The sequence below is a fragment of the Zingiber officinale genome, chromosome 4B, assembly GCF_018446385.1.
Source record: "Zingiber officinale cultivar Zhangliang chromosome 4B, Zo_v1.1, whole genome shotgun sequence".
NCBI classification, from domain to species: domain Eukaryota; kingdom Viridiplantae; phylum Streptophyta; class Magnoliopsida; order Zingiberales; family Zingiberaceae; genus Zingiber; species Zingiber officinale.
In genome coordinates, this window is record NC_055993.1 from 91,701,222 (window position 1) to 91,720,752 (window position 19,531).

Sequence of the window (19,531 nt, forward strand, 5' to 3'; positions counted from 1 at the left end):
AATACACAAAGTTACAGACATCTGGAGATGTTTTAAAATACATCTTTTACATCAATGTTTCAAAGGGAAGGAATGATAAAAGCTTTTGGTTGCTCATTCTAAAATGCAAACCAGCCAAAACATGGTTACATGGGAATTTAAGCTGCTTATCACATGAATTAAATTTCCTTTCTCATCCGTCTTCCATCTATTCTCCGATAGCTATGTATGCACAAATGACTGTCTTTGGGAAATGACGCAAAAAGTAGTGTGCTATTCCATTTCAGATAAGACAGTCAATTAAGCAGCTTTCAGAATGATGAGCAGAATATGGAAAGTGGCAATACCTTCATAACGGAGAAACCGTTTAATGCAACCAAATCAAATGCTAAATATCTTCTCTTCTGTCCTACATCTGGAATTTGATCGATAATCATTTCCCCATCAATCAGCGTTTCATTCTGGAAACTCTTTTCATGAAAAATAGAGAGATTAGGCATAAATACAGATTATATGAGTTATAAAACTTCAGACACTTATAAAGCCAGAAAAGGTGTACCTCAGTAGCATTCTTTAGGGGAAACCGCATTTGAACCCTACGAAAACAGAAGTTTCGATCAATTAGGTAGCACCCCGTACTGTTAATGAACATCATGTAGCGGGTTCCATTAGCCTTCCATGTAGCATAGTAGTATCTTTGTCTTAGTAGTTGCAGATTATCTCTGCAGATAACATAATATTGATTAAAAATGAGTGTTAATAGTGTCTTTTCTAACATAAATAAATTTGAATAACTAGGAGCTCCAACAAAGAAAATGTGCATCCTTACTAATTATACTTCTGGCAATAAATTTTAAATAAAAAGAAAAGTGATCAGATGTGTGTTTGTATGCTGTACAAATAACTTATAATTTCTAAAATAATGTAGGCAAAAAATGAATATGGAAAAGCACACACCCCTATTGTGATTCTTGCAGACTGTTCATGCCATTGCGCCCCCAGAGGACAACTCACAAAATGTCTGATTCATGAAGTAAATCTACTTAATGAGAAGTGGAGATAACTAAAAGAGAAAAATAAATTATGACCAAATAAACTTGTATTCAACAATATCACTTAGCATGAAGATTTCCTAGGTACTCAAAAGACAAGCCATGCCATATCATTATAAGATATACTGCCCTGTGATTCATATAGGGAGACATGTCTGGCTTATTCCAACACACAATCTAAAGACCATGCAGCAAACAATGAATAAGCATGTTGGATACCCTCAATAACAAAAGGCAAAACCACACAAACTCATTGAAAGAATATTAGATGGAAACACAATATATGTAAACCAATAGATTGTTTGTTCCAAAAATCCAAATATACATTCATAATTTTGCAGATTTGAACATTGAAACACAATGAACTACTAGTTGTCTTTCACGTCAGGCTAAAGATGTTAAATAAATAAGGTATGTATATATATACACACATATATATATATATATATATATTGACAAGGATAAAGACACACCTGTTAAGAGAAACTGGATGTGAACAAGAAAATTGTGGGTTTGTTCTTCCCTAATAACCAAGAATAAGAAACAGAGAACTAATAAGAAATAAACTATAAATGAGTTAATACGATCAAATAAAACCACAGCAAATAAGACCAAATCGCATTGTGAAAATGTGACTGTTAATTGAAAATTTTAGTAGGGCTGGATCTAAAGTATAACTATATTAGTTACCAAAATAACAGGTACTTGTGAATCAATAAATAACAGAGGCTCCCTGACTGATTATGTATAACAGATTCATAAAGGTTTGAAAAATAAAATTCATAAAGAAAGACCATAAAAGAAAAGTGGCAAACTGAGAAAAAACTGAATCATAAATCAAGAGGTGCTAGAAGAAGGAAAAAAAAAAGTAGAGCTTATGATCTAAAATTCCAGTGTAATTGCAGCAACTTCCTATTACAGATGCAATATTATTTAATGACCATTTAATGTGGATAATATAATTGAAAAAATAACAACTATTACAAGGTGAAGTATCCATACCGTAGGTGGCATTAAATCAAGGAATTGGTAACAGAGGTGGCGCATTGCATCTTGCTGATCATAAGGTATTGCATCACCTAGAACATCATCATTTGTTAAAATTTTAATATCCACATTCTCCTGAAAAAGAAAGCAGGTGTAAACTTCAACATTCACCAAAATTGAAAAGATTATTGATAGTACAATGCCTCTACTGACTGCTAAACCCACACAAAGAATAATAAAAATAGAGTCTTGTGTAAAGGATATCCATGACATATATACATACATTTTATAGCTGACACGATATGATGTCAATACCTCATCAAAGGTCTAATTATCCATGTAACAATTAACATTCTAGAGTAGATAACAAATACTAAAACCATATAAAATGTGAAATAAATCTTCAAGAAGAATGAGACCTTTTGAGAAAAAAAAAACAGAAAGGCATATTTTCTGATCGCGCATTTGATTTCCACAATATAGAGAATGCATCAATTAATTCACATGACCAATATGCTATACACTAACAAATTCTGATCTAGAAATATCTAACATAGGAAAAAGAAAATCATTGTGCTGCATAAACTATCCTTTTGAATAGTCTCAACAATGATAGTTCTGGCTCCAATATTTCTTGGTAGGAAGGCATAATAAAGAGTAATAAGTACTGGAAGAAAAGAAAACAAGTAGCAGTGGACAAAGCAAGTAGCAAAACATGATCCTCAAATTCCTCAAGGTTTGAAGGCAGTTTGCTACCTTCCTTCTCCTCTTGTCTCACAACATGTGTCTGGAGTCTTGGGCATTCTGTTGATGGACAAAACAAGCTTTTACAACCCATGCTTCCTTTGGTGTATCTAACATGTCAGTACAGCACAAGCTAAAACCTGACTATTTGTACTAAGGCATAAACACGATTATCAAAAGAAAACATTGTTAAATCTGTTTCCCCCAAAAGATACAAAGTCTATAATGGTTTCAGGTCAAAAATTCACAAGCAACTTTAAAGAATACAAGGAAAACCATGTGTCTATTCCTTACTTGCAAAACCCCAGAGAACAAATAGGAAGTTTCTTTATCAAACTTAGCACGTATCTACTTTGCTCTTTAGCAAAATATCACTAGATCTCCTTGGTGCCAGACCGTGCGATAGTGTTCGGTTTTAGTATTGTTCTTGATAAACACTTTCCATGGGCGGGTAGGGTGAGAGGAGGCCTACGTTTTCAGTCACGAAAAGGTAAGGTTTGACTTCATTGAAAGCACAAAGGCGGAGGAGACGTCGAGAGGAGATGGGTGTTCAGGTCGCTGGGACGTGGTCCACCTCCACGACTCCATCGTAGGCCGCCGTCTTCGCTGCCGTTATCTCCACCGTTGGGTCCGGCAAGCGGAAGGGCATCGTGGGCTGCACGTTCCTTGGGGCTGGCGAATCGGCCAGGCTACTGCGGACTCGGTCGATGGAGGTTGGGGGAGGCAAAGGAAGGCAGCCGCTTGGACATGGCTTTTTACGACGCCGCGCCTTTGGCGCCAGGACCGAGTGCTTTCCTTCTGGCGGCGTCGATGATGGTCGGGCGGAGGAGGATAATGTGGAGGAGTTTGCTCAGAGGTTGGAGGAATCGATTCTCGAGCTTCAGCAGCAACAAGGAAATGGAGGAGACGCATCCCTGTTCTCTGCTTCCTTTTGCCTCAACACGAGCTTGCCACTGTCGTTGAGCAAGCAAGAGCCTTCAACGGAGCCCCCGTGGGTGCCGGTGAGGCCGGAGCCGTCGGACTGGCCCGGCCAGATCGTGCCGGCAAGCATGGAGAAGAAGCAGGTGGTTTTGATCTTCCTCATCGATCCAAGATCCAAGAAGGGGAAGAGATCAAGAGGGAGATGAGGCTGATGGTGGAGGTTTAGGTTTAGGTTTAGACTGAGAGAAGTGGCGCGATATTAGTTTAGGTTTGGAGGGAACTTTGTGAAGTGTTGTAAATTTTGGCTGGTGGAAAAATTAAATTATTATTTTTGGTTCATTAACACCGGGTTTTAAAAACCGCTATTAAAACCGATGTCTATTAATAAAAAAAAGGCACTCATAGACATCGGCTAAAAAACCGATGTCTATGAGCGAAAATCTGCGCTCATAGGCACCGGTTTTTGGAAAAACCGGTGTAAAATATTCAAAGACATCAGTTTTTGCTTAAAACTGTTGTTGTTCCACCGATGTCTATGAGGGTTTTTCTTGTAGTGAATTCCTCAGCGTTCGGAAGGTCTCCTCCATGTCTGTAAAAAGATCAGCCGCTCGGACAGACTTGATGAGAATATCATCCACGTACACTTCTAAATTGCGTCCGATCTGCTCCTTGAATACCTTGTTCATTAAGCGCTGGTAGGTTGCTCCCGCGTTCTTTAGTCCGAACGGCATTACATTGTAACAGTAAGTGCCGTCGGCTGTGACGAAGCTGACCTTCTCTTGATCTTCTCGGGCGAGCGGCACCTGATGGTAGCCTTGGTAGGCGTCTAGTATGCATATCAGCTTGCACCCGGCTGTGGAGTCCACCAGTTGATCAATCTGGGGCAGAGGGTAGAAATCCTTTGGGCATGCTTTGTTGAGATCCCGGAAATCGATGCAAACCCTCCACTTGTTGCCCGGCTTGGAGACTAGCACTACATTTGCGAGCCAGCTCGGGAACTGGACCTCCCTTATATGGTCGGCCTCCAGGAGTTTCTCGACCTCCGCTCGGATGATGGCATTTTGTTCGGCGCTAAAGTCCCTCTTCCTTTGCTTCACCAGTCGAGCGTCCGGTCGGACGTGAAGTTCATGATGTGCTATACTTGGCAAAATTCCCGGCAGCTCATGCGTCGACCAAACGAAGACGTCGCAGTTTCTCTAGAGACACTTGATCACCTCCTTTTTCTGGCTTGCCTCCATATCGGTCGCGATGAATGTGGTGGCCTCCGATCGGGTCGGGTGGATCTGCACCTCCTCCTTTTCTTCATAAACCAAAGATGGTGGTTTTTCGGTTATGGCGTTCACCTCGATCCGTGGCGTCTTCCGCACGGAATTAGCTTCGGCTCGGACCATTTCAACGTAGCATCGCCGAGCCGCCAGCTGGTCTCCTCGCACTTCTCCAACTTTATCTTTGACCAAGAACTTAATTTTCTGGTAGAAGGTGGAGACGGCCGCTCGGAACTCACTGAGCGCTGGTCTCCCCAAGATAACATTGTATGCTGAGGGAGAGTTGACCACGACGAAATTGGCAGTCCGCGTCCTTCTGAGCGGCTCTTCTCCCAGCGAAATAGCCAGTCAGACCTGTCCGACCGGTATAACTTCATTGCCCGTAAACCCGTAGAGGGGGGTTGTCATGGGCAGCAACTCAGCTCGATCAATTTGCAGTTGGTCGAAAGCCTTTTTAAATATAATGTTGACCGAGCTGCCTGTATCGATAAAAATACGGTGAATAGTATAGTTAGCTATTACCGCTTTAATGAGGAGGGCGTCGTCATGTGGCACTTCGATTCCCTCAAGGTCCCTGGGCCTAAAGCTGATTTCAGGCCCGCTCGCCTGTTCTTGACTGCAGCCGACCGCATGGATCTGGAGCTGCTTGACACTCGCCTTCCTTGCTCTGTTGGAGTCACCTCCGGTCGGTCCGCCAGCGATGATGTTGATTTCGCCCTGGGACGTGTTGCTTCTATTTTCTTCCTCCCGGGCGGACGGCCTGGGCCGCTTCTTAGATACCCGGGGATTGTCCTCGTGCTCCTGAGGATGATACCGCTCGGGAGACTTTCTGGATATCCTCCGATCGACTTCATGGTGTCGCTGTCGCCTGTCGCCTGTCGAATGATGGCGATCGACGACGACCACTCCGGGGAGCGGGGTGGGCGATCAGGGGAAGGCTTCGGCAATCTCGTGTGTTATGCGTGTCAGTCCGGTGGAATGAGCAAAACATGGGGGGTCCATACCTTCTTTTTTGGTTTGGGCCTCTAGGAGGCTACCTCTTGGACGGCGTGGGACCTTGCGTGGTGAGGGCGGACTGCTTCGACTCGCGGTCCTCTGGGCGGCTGGTGGCCAGTGAGCAGCTTCCGCTCGGCAGGGGCTAGTCGCTCAGTTGGAGTTTCTTTTCTTCGGGCCGCCTGGGCTTCCTCCACATTAATGTATTCGTTGGCCCGGTGTAACATATGATCATAGTCTCAGGGCGGCTTTCAAATAAGTGAACGGAAGAAGTCACCGTCCACGAGGCCTTGCGTGAATGCATTCATCATTGTTTCTGAGGTGGCCGTTGGAATATCCATGGCCACCCAGTTGAATCGTTGGATATAAGCTCGGAGCGGCTCCCTGGGCTCTTGTTTGATGGCAAATAGACTGACACTGGTCTTCTGGTAACGCCGAATGCTCGCAAAGTGATGGAGAAAAGCGATTCGGAACTCTTTAAAGCTGGTGATGGATCTGTCCGGCAGCCTCCGGAACCATCGTTGCACCGATCCCGAGAGGGTGGTAAGGAACACCCGACATTTCACTCCATCTGTGTATTGATGTAGGGTAGCTGTGTTGTCGAACTTACCCAGATGGTCGTCCGGGTCGGTGGTTCCGTTGTATTCCCCGATCGCCGGGGGCACATAATGCTTTGGCAGAGGGTCCTGCAGGATGGCGTCTGAAAACTGCCGGTTGATCCGCTCGGGGGAGGCGTCCGTTCGGGGAGCCTTTCCTTTTCTGTTGTCTCGCCTGGGCGCCTCGTCGGATGAAGATCCTCGATCACGGTTAACTGTTGCGACTTCAGGAGGCGTACGGAATAGGGCTCGATGAAATGAAACTGTGGCAGGCGGTGCTTCCGCTCGGCCTCCTGACGCTGACGTCGCTTGTTGCTCCAGCCGCTCGGCTTGCGCCTTCTGTTTCTGTTGCTCCACGAGCTTAGCTACTCTTGCCTCGATTAGAGCGTCGAGCTCCTCCTGGGAGAGCATCACGGTGTGCGGTCGTCCAGCTTCGTCCATCTCTTCCGCTCGGATGCAGGTGCGTTCCCACAGACGGCGCCAATTTGATCCTGTCCGAACGCTGAGGCGATGGACGCTGGACACGTGGCGCTCTTCCAACTGATGACGTGGATCTCTGACCGGCCGTATGGATCTCCGGCGAACCTGCAAAGAAGTCGGGCCGGGAAGGGGTTCCCGGCGACGACCCTCCGACGCTCAAGTCAGGCAAGAGGAAAACGAGGAAGTGACTCCGAAGATGAGAGATCGCGTACCTCCGTCGAAGTCTGAGGACTCTTATATAGAGCTGTGGGGAGGCGTATGCACACCTACCGAGGCGTACACGTGCCCTTTACCATACCTTAGTATGAGCTTGTCAGAGGAACATGCCTGACACTATACTGCTACAGTCCGAGCACCTCTCTGATGGGACGGTAGAAGCTTCTATCGTAAGATTCTGCGCATAGCTTGGTCATTGAACATGCCTGTTGTCAGAAGATGTCTTCCAATGTCCCCTTGTCCTTGTCTCCTTTTTCCCCGAGCCGAGCGTCCATCCACTCGACAGGCATCGGTCCGACCAGGCGTAGGTATCGGTCCGACCAGGTGCTCGGCTGAGACTGTTCTTTCACAGCATTGATGCTTTACGCCTCGGCCGAGTGGGCTAGCCGCTCGGCCCGACGACCCTGTTCACCATGAGCGTCGGAAACCCGACTCCCCGTCGGGTTGTCTTTGATTCCGCTCGGACCCGTTCGGCCGGTCGACCCACCCCTTCTCCGATTGGCCGAACCTCATGCTGACCCTTTTGACTCTTGACCTCTACGTGGCGTTGACTCCCCTCCCGAGGGGGTCCCCCGACCTTACTACCGGATAGTTGGGAATCAAATGTATGGCATCATAGTCTTTTAGTATAAGTGGGAGATTGTTAAAGTGTATACTAAAAGTCTAACTTTTGTATAAACATTTATTTAGAAATAAAGAATCACAGTGGTCAATATCTATATTTATTTGTTAAATGTAATTTGTTCAATTAATTTATATAGTAAACAACATGGTGTGTGGTGTTACACACAGAAGATCATGTTGTCGGTTTTTTATAAATTATAAACAGTTGCTCGCGACTAAGATGGAAAGGAATAAACCGTTGAAGTAGTCGTAGTGTAATTAAGTATTAGTTTATCTTAACTAATAAATTACACTGATACACTCCAAGTGTATTGAGTAGGAGCATTTTAGGTAAGTTCTTTTTGTCCTGACTTTATAAAAGAACTAGACCTTAGTTATTATGGAAGTGTGTGCTCTTAATCCTAATATAATAACAAACACATATATTTAGTATTTATTTCTTTGACTTATCAATGGATGAGATTTAACTCGATAGGTCAATAAGTCCGATAAGTTGGGAAATGATATTACTTATAGTGTGTGTTGTTGATTATACAAGGAATATGTGTCCTAGTTATCTAGGTTGAAAATGTCCCCAAGAGGAGCTCATAAGGATTGCCATGTTAAACCCTGCAGGTGGACTTAGTTCGACATGACAATAAAGTTGAGTGGTGCTACTCTCGGAGCTAGATATTAATTAAGTGAGTTGTCAGTAACTTACTTAATTAGTGGACATTTGTTATCTTAAACACAGGGAGACTAACACACTCATGATAAGAAGGAGCCCATAATGTAATTTGGGATTGGTGCGGTAGTGCGATAATAACTCTCTAGTGGAATGAGTTATTATCGATGAACTTGAGTTGTGTGTTCGGGGCGAACACGGGATACTCAAGCTCATCGGAAGACCAAAACTAATTTCTCCTCTAGGTCCCTATCGTAGTCTCATTAAAGGCTCAAGTCCATCCAAAGAAAGGCCCATCTTGGTGTCCAAGAAGGGGGTCGGCCCAATGCTTGGTGACCAAGCAAGGGCCAGCCACATCCTCTTCTATAGGGGCCGACCCTATTGCTTGGTGACCAAGCTAGTAGGGGTCGGCCACAATAATTCAAACAAGGAGGGTTGTTTTAAATTTTTAAAATCTTCTCTTTGTAGAAAACTATAAATTTTAAAAGAGAGATTTTAATTTTTTAAAAACTTTCCTTATTTGAATTTGGCCACATGTTTTAATAGAGAGTTTTAAAAGTTTTAAAACTTTCCTTTTTAACCATCCTCATGGTTTTAGAAAAAGGAAGAGAAGTTTTAAAAATTAAAATTTTCTATTCATGTTAAAAAAGGAAATTTTTGAAGAGAAGTTTTAAATTTTAAAACATGGTTTTAATTTTTAAAAAGCTTTCCTTTTTAACATCCACTTTAGGAAAGAGAGCTTGTAAATTTTATAAGAGGATTTCTTCTTGTAAAATTTTAAAAAATATATTTCCTTTTTCTTGATGGGGTGACCGACCACCTTACTTGGTGCCCAAGCAAGGGGCTGGCCAATAGGATTAAACCAAGTCAATGATTTGGTGATTGATTTAATCAAGAGGAAAGAAAAGGAAAAATAAAAAGGGAAAAGGAAAATTAGTGGAAGATTTTAATTTTTGTAAAAATTCTTCCTTTATTTGTCTTGGGCAACTAATATAAAAGAACGGGTGAGGAGGCTTCATAAGACACAATTTTTATTCTCTTGCTTGAAGAACCTCAAGTGGCCGACCCTCTTCCTCTCTTCTCTTTTCCCTTTTGCTCTCTTCTCCTTGGTGGTGGTGGTGGCTGGATTTTAGAAGAAGAGGAAGAAGCTTTTAGGTGGTGTTCATCTTGGAGGATCGTCGCCCACACGACGTCCAAGGCGAGACGAGGAGGCAGAAGATCTTGAGGTCATTAGCTTACAAAGAGAAGGTATAACTAGTAGTTTTCTTCCGCATCATACTAGTTATTTTCTTTGTTAGAATTTAAATACAAGAGGCAATTAGATCTAGTTTATCGAATTTATTTTTCGAGTTTGTGTTTTCTTCTTTTTCGAATTTGTGATTCGATTGTTCTTTTTGGTTAACCTAGAGTTATTTAAGGAAATTAAATATTAACTTTCCTTAAAAGGCTTTGTCTAGGCGGTGTTGGTTGCTCCCATATCCAAGAAGGCCATGTGCCTCGCCATGCAGTCCTGGAAGTCAATTTTGAAAATTAATATTTAATGGAATTAATAACATAGGTGGATTTGAATCAATAGTGTTAAGTTCCGCTTGCGATTCAAATCTAAACCATTAAGAACAGATAAGTTAAATTTGGAATCAATGATGTTAAGTTCCGTCTGCGATTTCTAATTTAACTTCTAAAGAACACAATAGGTTATTTAAAGAAAGGTTCTACACTTGTACAAAAAAAATTTGTATAGTGGAATCGGTACGTTTTCTTAGGACTAACCAACACCTTCATCATAGCTTGAAGGCGCCTTCACCTTGAAGGCGCCTTCAAGACTTGATGAAGGCACCTTCATTTGGTCAATATTGACCGTTTGAGCGCGGATAAAGTTTTATCCGATGACTTGGTTAGAGGCGCCTTGAATCTTGTTGGAGGCAGCTTGGACCCTCGTGATAAACTTTTCAGGAGCTATATAAAGGCCCCTGGAGCTAGGAAATATTCATTCATTCAAGTATTCAACTTTGTAATCAATTCCTAGCTGCTTATGAGCTTTCTCAGTGTAAAAAGTCTTCTCCGCCTACAGTAAAGGAGACTTTCTTAGTGCGCTTTTTCTTCCACCTTGGATTAACAACCTTCTTGGTTGTAACCAAGTTAATCCCTGAGTCTTCCTGCTTTTCTTTTATTTTATTTACTGTTTTTTATTGTTGCTGCATTTTTGAGTTGAAAGTTCTTGAGGAGGGTATATTTTTTAGTTGCAGACAATTCACCCCCCTCTTGCCGGTCATGCTGCACCAACAATTGGTCAACCGAACGAACACCTCATCAATTCAGCATTAAGTGTAAATCTCAGTAAACAGGAAAATTCTTTGTTTGGTCGACTGAAAAATGGGATCGGTCGACCGAACACCTTAATGTCATTAAATGCCTAAGATAGAATCAGCATCGGAGCTCAACGAAGATGGAAGGGAGCTAGTTCAGTTGACCGAACTTAGGGATCGATCGACCAAACGTCGACGACTCTTATAAAAGTGAGCTCAAGGTCAAGGCTAGGTAACGAAATCTTGTGGGTTCGAAGTTCATCTATGTGCTAGCTGCTACTGTTCGTACTACTGCTCTACAACTCGTCTTCACATAAGCAACTGCTTCGTTCAAGCGCCAACCGAGCATCATCTTCCATACAAGTGTCAGTTTATTTTTATTTTAAGAAGCTTGCATTGTACTTAAACTCACATAAGATAGTACATTGTTACTATCTTATATTCTTGCATATTGTACACACTGCTTCTTTCCTAGGTTTTCGGAAAGAAGAGTTTTAATGGATTGCCCAACGGTCTGATCAAGGATCACAGACCTTGGAGTAGGAGTCGGCCTAGGCTCTAAACCAAGTAACCGAACCTGTTCTTTATTTTCCGCTGCACAACTTTGATTTAAATGCTTAAAAGAAAAGTTTTTAAAAGCGCAATATTCACCACTCCCCCCCTCTATCGCACTCTTTTGATCCTACACAATATTTCTTACTTAGTGGTACATACCTCTTTGAATTATCGAGTACACTCTTGACTATTATTTTTAATTTTAATATCATCTTATCTCATGTTGTATTAAAACCATCATATATTTCACCTATTGCTTTACTTTTATCTTCTCCTTAAATATGTTTTATTTCCCATCCTTAAACTTCACCACTTAATTCTTAGAGTTGTGTATATTTTTCTTTTACTGATATTATACTTGAGATGTATATGTAACACTACTAACCTATGTTGGGTAATTAAATTTTCTCCAAAGATTGTTAGGACCGATGGTCGCGGCTAGAGAGGGGGGTGTGAATAGCCGACCCCAAATCTTCGCGTTTCTTCCTACGATTAGGGTTAGCGCAGCGGAAATAAAACAATAGAAACGAAACGAAGATGATCAAACCTTAGACGCAGAGATGTAACGAGGTTCGGAGATGAGACTCCTACTCCTCGGCGTGTCCGTAAGGTGGACGAAGCCTATCAATCCGTCGGTGGATGAGACCCTGGATAACCGGCTAAGATGAACTCCTTCTGGGTGGAGAAGCCTCGCCACAATCTCTTTGCAACAGCAATAAGGAGTACAACAATAGAGAAAGCAAATAAGAAGAATACGAATGTACAAACACTACCAAGTTTTCTTGCCTTCTCGTTGTCGACTGAAGTCCGTTGATGAAGCAACAACTTCACGGATTCAAGCACAGCAGCTAGACAACCAGCCGACGGAAGCTCACACGAAGCTTCAGCAATGGGGAGCTCAACAAAGCTCAGATCGCAGGAGCAAGAACCAGAAAAAGAACTACAGTAGAGACCCTCGACCTCGGTATATATCCTGCGAAGAAGAAGACACATAAACTAGCCGTTGTGTCGCAACGGCTAGGACCTGGACCGATCAGGCACACTCCTGATCGGTCCAGACCTCCTCTGATCGGTCTTGGGGACCGATCAGGACCTATGCTGATCGGTCCCCAGACCGATCAGCACACTTCACAGAGAGTTTGCGCAACTCTCTGTGCGTGCCCTGATCGGTCCCGGGGACCGATCAGGCTTCATGCTGATCGGTCCCCAGACCGATCAGTAAGCTCACAGAGGCACTGATCGCTTTCTGATCGGTCTCCAGACCGATCAAGAACCCACAGTATCACTGGATCGGTCACCAGACCGATCCAGGTCTTGGTTTTTGCCCAAACCAAGTCCAAACCAATATCCGGTCAACCTTGACCTATTGGTACATCATGCTTAGCATCCGGTCACTCCCTTGACCTGCTAAGACTCCCCACCAAGTGTCCGGTCAATCTCTTTGACCCACTTAGACTTTTCTCTTCGTGTCAAGTATCCAGTCACTCCCTTGACCTACCTGACCTTCTCAACACCAGATGTCCGATCACCCTTGATCCATCTGGATTTTTCCTTGCCCGGCTTCACTCACCAGGACTTTCACCTAGCTTCACTCACTAGGGTTTTCACCTGGCTTCACTCACCAGGATTTCCAATCTGCCCGGCTTCACTCACCAGGACTTCCCAACTGCCTAGCTTCACTCACCAGGACTTCCCAACTACCTAGCTTCACTTACTAGGACTTTCCGACTGCCTGGCTTCACTCACCAGGACTTCCACCTAGCTTCACTCACTAGGATTTTCACCTGGCTTCACTCACCAGGATTTCCCAACTGCCTGGCTTCACTCACCAGGATTTTCCCGTCTGCCTGGCTTCACTCACCAGGTCTTTCCACATCCGGTCCAGAGAACGAGCTACCGAGCCCTCTCCGACTTCCATCCGGTCCAGAGAACGAGCTCCCGAGCCCTCTTTGACCACAGTCCGGAGAACGAGCTACCGAGCCCTCTCCGACTTCCCATGTGCCAAGCTTCCATACTTGGACTTCTCCGTGCCAAGTCTCCATACTTGGACTTTTCCCGTGCCAAGCTCCCTGCTTGGACTTTTCACCATGCCAAACTCCCTGCTTGGACTTTTCCCATGCCAAGCTCCCTGCTTGGACTTTTCCCGTGTCAAGCTCCCTGCTTGGACTTTTCCGAATCAGGTCAACTCTCCTCGGGTCAACCAGGTCAACCTTGACCACGGGTCGCGCCAACAATCTCTCATCAAAATGCAACTCTTCTGTTTTCGTCAAACATCAAAATACAACTCGAGTCAGGTCAACTCGAGTCGGGTAAACCAGGTCAACCTTGACCTAAGGTTGCACCAACAATCTCCCCCTTTTTGATGTTTGACAAAACCCATAATCAAACCCATAATCAAGTTAGGTTAACCCAATAACCTAACTTAGGTTTTCCAATGTTCTTCCCTGAACATTCTCTAGACATTCTCCATTTTCCTTTCTACTCTCCCCCTTTTTGACACACATCAAAAAGAGTGAATCAAGGTCAAGAGTTTCTTCCTAATGAAAGTCCCATACCTTTCATTGAAACCCTTAATTTCCCCCTTGACACACTAGAGTCAACAATCAACTTAGTGATAATCCCATATCACCTAAGTCTTTTAGGAGTAAAAACTCCCCCTAAAAGTCAACTCCCCTTGACTAATAGGTAAAATTCCCCCTAAAGGTCAACTCCCCCTTGACCATTGCACCAATAATATCTTGGAGAGTTTCAACCCTTTAGAAATCCAAAACACCAACTTCATTGCTGAAATTTCAAACAAACAGTCGAAATTCAGCAGGTTAGCACGCCCTGATCGGTCACCAGACCGATCAGCCTTCACTGGATCGGTCACCAGACCGATCCACACTCTCCTGGACCGATCAGAATCCTTTCTGATCGGTCCACAAGACTGATATCAGAATTTCTGATTTTCCTCCCGAAATTCAGAAACTCCTAGAAAATTCCAGAAAATTCCAAAAATTGTAAAACTTTGAGGATACATTCCTCATAACATATACTATCAAGTAAAAATAGTTTTCTATGAAAATAACTTCCATTTTCAAATCTTGATACAAAGTTTAAAAACTTTGAAATAGTTCAAGTTTACCTCAACTTTGTATCAACTTGCTCAATGATGAATGCTATCACTAGAAAAGCTTCATCAAGGTTTTTCAAATCAATTTTGAAATGATTTTAAACCAATTCAATTTAGGACCACAATCTTTGGGCTAAATGTACATGACTTGTACACAAGCTTTCCCTATGATCCCCAATTTCGAATTAGGCTCATCTAGGTACAAGAACTATGCACCTTGATCCTAACTCATAATCCTAATATCTCACACACATCTAAGGTGTATCAAACACATCCAAGTCAATTTTGATGTGAGATATGAGTTTAGGTTATCTTAGACTAAGGTCTCATGCATTTTCTAAATATCAATTTGATCTCCATATCAAATTGTGTTTTTAACCTTAAGTCAATTTCTCATATTTCTCATTTTTCACTCTAACATAGCTATTTAGATCGTCCTATATTAAAATCATCTCATTTAGTAAAATATTTTATAATACTTCATGTACATCCTCCTAAAACCTTGATTTGATATTAAAAAAAGAAAAAATATAATAAGTTTTCTCTTTTCTATAGATTTGGATAAGGGCACCTCTCTTTATTTAACAAGTTATAAATAAGTTTTTTTATTCTCTAATATATCATATTAAAAAATATGAAAATCTATTTCTCTCTTGGTTATAAAAAAAACGTCTCAATAAATTTTTTTAGGTCTGCATTATTAAATCACGTATCTTTATTTATTATTCATATATAATTTTCATTTAATTATAATTTTTAATTTAATTTATTTAAAATTTTCATTTAATATATTGATTTAATTTATAATTTAATTACAAACAATTATTTTGACCGTTGCATAAAAATCATTAATTATTTAAAAAAAACAAAGATAAAAGGCCAACATTAATTATTATTACATTAAATTTGGAAAGAAAACGAGAAGGTTAGAAATTTCATGGTTGTTTTTTAAATAAAAAAGTGCCCACAATTGTTGGAGTTTTTTTATTTCACAACCCTCTCTCAGAAAAATTATATTGTACCATTGATAAAAAAAAAATATGAAGCCGTCACTGTAGTAATCTTTTCATAGCAACTCCACGTACTTTGAAATAGAGTACGTTGCGGGGCTTAAAAAAATGATATGCACAAAGAAAAAAATTTAATGAAAATCTCAAGGATAAACACATAAAGTGATGGGGCCCACAAAAAGTGAAATGATGGGTCATGACTTTATGTGTCTATCCTTGAGGTTTTCATTGAGTTTTTTTCCTTGTGCATATCATTGTCCGATCCGAAATCATGAGAGTCTTAGTCGGTCTTTCTAAATAAGAGGCATGAGATAATCCAAAATCATATTTATCGAAAATCAAATCATATCTGAGTAGCAAATTGTGCCAGATGACAACTTGATTACACCCACTAAGAAGGATAAAATAAAATTTACATAGTAGTTGCCCTTAAATATGGAGTTGATACATTTAATGTGACTAGATTTCCATAGATCATTGATGATCAGTCGACAAGAGTAGTGAACACGTTTATTTTCCTTAGAAGAGAAGTAAACCATTCATTTATCAACTACACGTTTATTTTATATTTAATAAATTATAAAAAATATAAAATCATACCACATCTTACTATTTTATTAAAAATCTCCCCCCCCTTTATTAACTAACTCATGAAGCCTAAAACATATTTACGTTAATGTCTTTTTTTCTATTCACATTAAAAATAATTCCAAAATTTATTAGTAATTCCACAAGCGAAACAATCAGTGATCTAGAGTTCGAGACTCAGCTACAGCGTATTATTATGAATTTTTCTCATCATTAATTTTTTCTGATTGTTTTATATAAAAAAAATATAATTCTCTTTAGTCTCATATCTTAGAATTGGCAACACTATGATCAAAAAAGTTTCTATAAATATTTTAGACCGACGATGTTAAAAAATATATTTTTTTATTTTTTATTTTACTAAAATAAATATAATATTAAATTAAAATAATTTTTTTATAGGGAAGCCTTAGTTTGTTGTTGGGATACAAATAATGATAAAAAATGTTCCTCAAATTTTTCATAAACAACATACTGCTTAATTAAAGTCCCCACACAAATATAAATAAAATATAAATACTTAATTAAAAGCCATGTGAGAGACCGTCCTATTTATATTATCTATTTAAATTTAAATTCTTATAGATTTATTTTTAAAGTGTATCGGTCTCGTATTAATGAAGATATTTTTCATCTTTTAAATTAAGTATTTAATTATTCTTGATCTGTTTCAGTCATCCTTTCAAATATCCAGTTACTCTTGACTTGCTTCAGACCTTCTCTTAAGTATTCGATCACTCTTGACATGTTTCAGACCTCCCATTAAATATCCGATCATTCTTAACCTACTCCAGTCATCCCCTCAAATATCTAGTCATTCTTGACCTACTTCGAACCTCCCTTAAGCATCCAATCACTTTTAACTTGCTTCGAACCTCCCCTTATCCAGGCACTCTTGACATATTCCGGACCTCCCTTCAAATATCCGATCTCTTGACCTACTTGAGGCATCCCCTCAAGTATTCAGTCACTCTTGACCTATTTCGAACTTCCTCTTAAGTATCCAGTCACTTTTGACTTGCTCTGGGTCACCCCTTAAGCATGTAGTTGTTGGATCGTGAAAGTCGATAGAGGGGGAGAAGGGTGAATATCGATCGAAAACGTTCGTAGAGAGTATGCAACGGAAAAAAATAGAGCAATGTTAACAAGAACCAATTTACTTGGTTCGGATCTTTGGTCGACTCCTACTCCAAGGCCCGCACTCGTCGAGTGCTTTCGTTGAGCAATCACTAATAGTTTACAAGAATATTACAAATGAAAGTATAAGAACCTTAAATAAGAAATATCGACAACAATAGAAAAAAGGAAAAAGAGCACGTTGTCGGAGAAGCTTTGCAGCGTCACAGGGGGCACAACGCAGTAGAGTAGATGTCGTTGTTGTATTTTGCTTTAGGGCGAGACCTCCTTATATAGGATGTTCCGGGCGCCCGGACCGTGACGTAAGCTCGGCCAATCAGCGCGCTCCTCGTGACGACAAGATAAATTTTTACCTTCCGTGCGCCCGAACCAACTCCGGGCGCCCGGATCCCTTCCGGGCACCCGGACCACCTTTCTCCAGAATGTCCTTCTCCTACAAGAAAAAGTTAGCCCAAAGCAAAAATAATAGTTTAAACTACCCTGCAAAACAGAAGTTAGCACAATAGAAGAAGAGTAGTAATTAGATTTCATCTTACCGAGATCGGAATCTAGTCAAGATCTCAACTTAGAGTTCTGAAATGGTTCTAAGTTGGATCTGTGCCTAAGTTCCCTAACCGGGAACGCGTCCTCACCAAGTCACTCCCCTCTAGTGACGTATCTTAACTTATCTGCCAGACGTCCGGTCAACCCGTCGACTCGTCTGGACTTCGTGTCAGCTCGTCGACCTAGTTGGACTTCGTGTCAGACATCCAATCAGCCCGTCGACCAGTCTGGGCTTCGTGCCAACTATCAGGTCGACTCGTTGACCTAGCTGGACTTCGTGTTAGACATCCGGTCAATTCGTCGACCAGTCTGGACTTCTCCTGCACACTTAGTTAAAGTGTTAGATCACAATGAAATTAACTTAATATACTTTGTCATTCATCAAAATCTGAGTTAGATCGTTAGTGCTAATCGCACCAACAGTAGTCACTCTTAATTTACTCCAGCTCTCCTTTTAAGTATTTGGTCACTCTTGACCTGTTTCGATCTGAGCCATAATTCTGATATATGGATTTATTTTTGAATTATACCTAAAATGTCTCGTATCAATAGAAATATCTTCTATTTTATAAACGCATATTTTTCTCCATATATTTTTAATGTGAAATTTTAATTATATTTCCAGCCCTTATTAATATTCTTATCGATACACGTAAGATTAATTAAATAAATAAAATTAAATAACTCGTTAAAATAAATAAATAAATAAATGTAAACATATATTCAATTTGTTAATATTTGTGGATAGTATTGTGAACTTATTCATGAAAAAACAGTTGATGGTTAATATTCACAAATATCAATCTTATAAATAAATAACTAAATAATTTTTTAAATGAATAAATAAACTTATATTATAAAACCCATCAAATAAATTTAAATATAAAAAATTAAATAATCAAATAAATTTGAATGGAAACTTTGATAACATATAAATGAATCTAGTTCTAATTTAAATTCAACTAAGCTTATAAAAAAGAATTAAATTAAAGTTAAACCATCATTTCAACCGTTTAATTCAGTTTAGACTATCAAACAAGTTCCATAAATCTTTATGAACTCAACTTATTTAAGTGTGTTTGGCGATCATACCAGCATTAATATATCAAATTTCATCAGAAGTTAAGAGTATCTAAACGAGAACAATATTAGGTTGAATGATTCTTTGAAAAGTTCTTGTGTTACACTTACCATTTTTTAAATTAAGAAAAAACTTTATTTACCGTGTAGTGGCTTCCTCGAACAATTAATTAAATATTTTCACAACTAAAACTAAAACCACCCCAACAACTACCACGATCAATGTACTTTTATTATATTATCATAAATTTTATTTTATAATGATTGCTATTTAAAAATAGTAACATTGAAGAAGTTTCAATGACCGCAATAATAAGCGAACACGATCATAAACCTCTATATTTAACTATTTTTGTATTATTTTAAACATCAGAAAAAGATATGTTAAAATCGAGTGTCATTCTATGAGGAGACGTTTGATCCTACACTAGCTCAAGAGAATATGCCACGTGCCAACCAACTTGGCATCCCGATTCGCTACGGCTGACGGCTATAAAAACCTCCGTGCAGAGGCTTCGTTCCTGTTTTTTTTCTGGACCGCAGGCCTCTCTCGTTTTTTTTTCTTACCACTCGTTCTTTGTGTTTTTAGTCTATCAAAAATCCTAATCCTTTGTCCTCTTTAATAAAAAGCAACTCTTATTTTTTATTTTATCGTCGAAACTAATTAAGACAGTCA

At 40.4% G+C, this 19,531-nt stretch overlaps 1 protein-coding gene across 1 annotated transcript; it reads right to left on the minus strand.

Annotated features, from left to right (window-relative positions):
• Nucleotides 1–388: 388 nt before the first annotated feature.
• LOC121978387 (mRNA-capping enzyme-like) lies at nucleotides 389–2,195 on the minus strand. The gene is made up of 4 exons (XM_042530739.1): nucleotides 2,034–2,195; nucleotides 1,505–1,554; nucleotides 539–701; nucleotides 389–394 (listed from the first exon to the last, which is right to left on the minus strand). Exons 1-4 carry the CDS (start codon nucleotides 2,076–2,078, stop codon nucleotides 389–391), a joined length of 264 nt encoding a protein of 87 aa, XP_042386673.1. The 5' UTR covers nucleotides 2,079–2,195.
• Between the last annotated feature and the right edge of the window lie 17,336 nt (nucleotides 2,196–19,531).

Coding starts and splice junctions, on each gene's coding strand:
- LOC121978387 (XM_042530739.1), bottom strand. CDS start 2,078: ATGCGCCACCTCTGTTACCAATTCCTTGATTTAATGCCACCTACG. Junction 1,555..2,033: donor TTGATTTAATGCCACCTACG/GTATGGATACTT, acceptor CTTGGTTATTAG/GGAAGAACAAACCCACAATT. Junction 702..1,504: donor CATCCAGTTTCTCTTAACAG/GTGTGTCTTTAT, acceptor TGTTATCTGCAG/AGATAATCTGCAACTACTAA.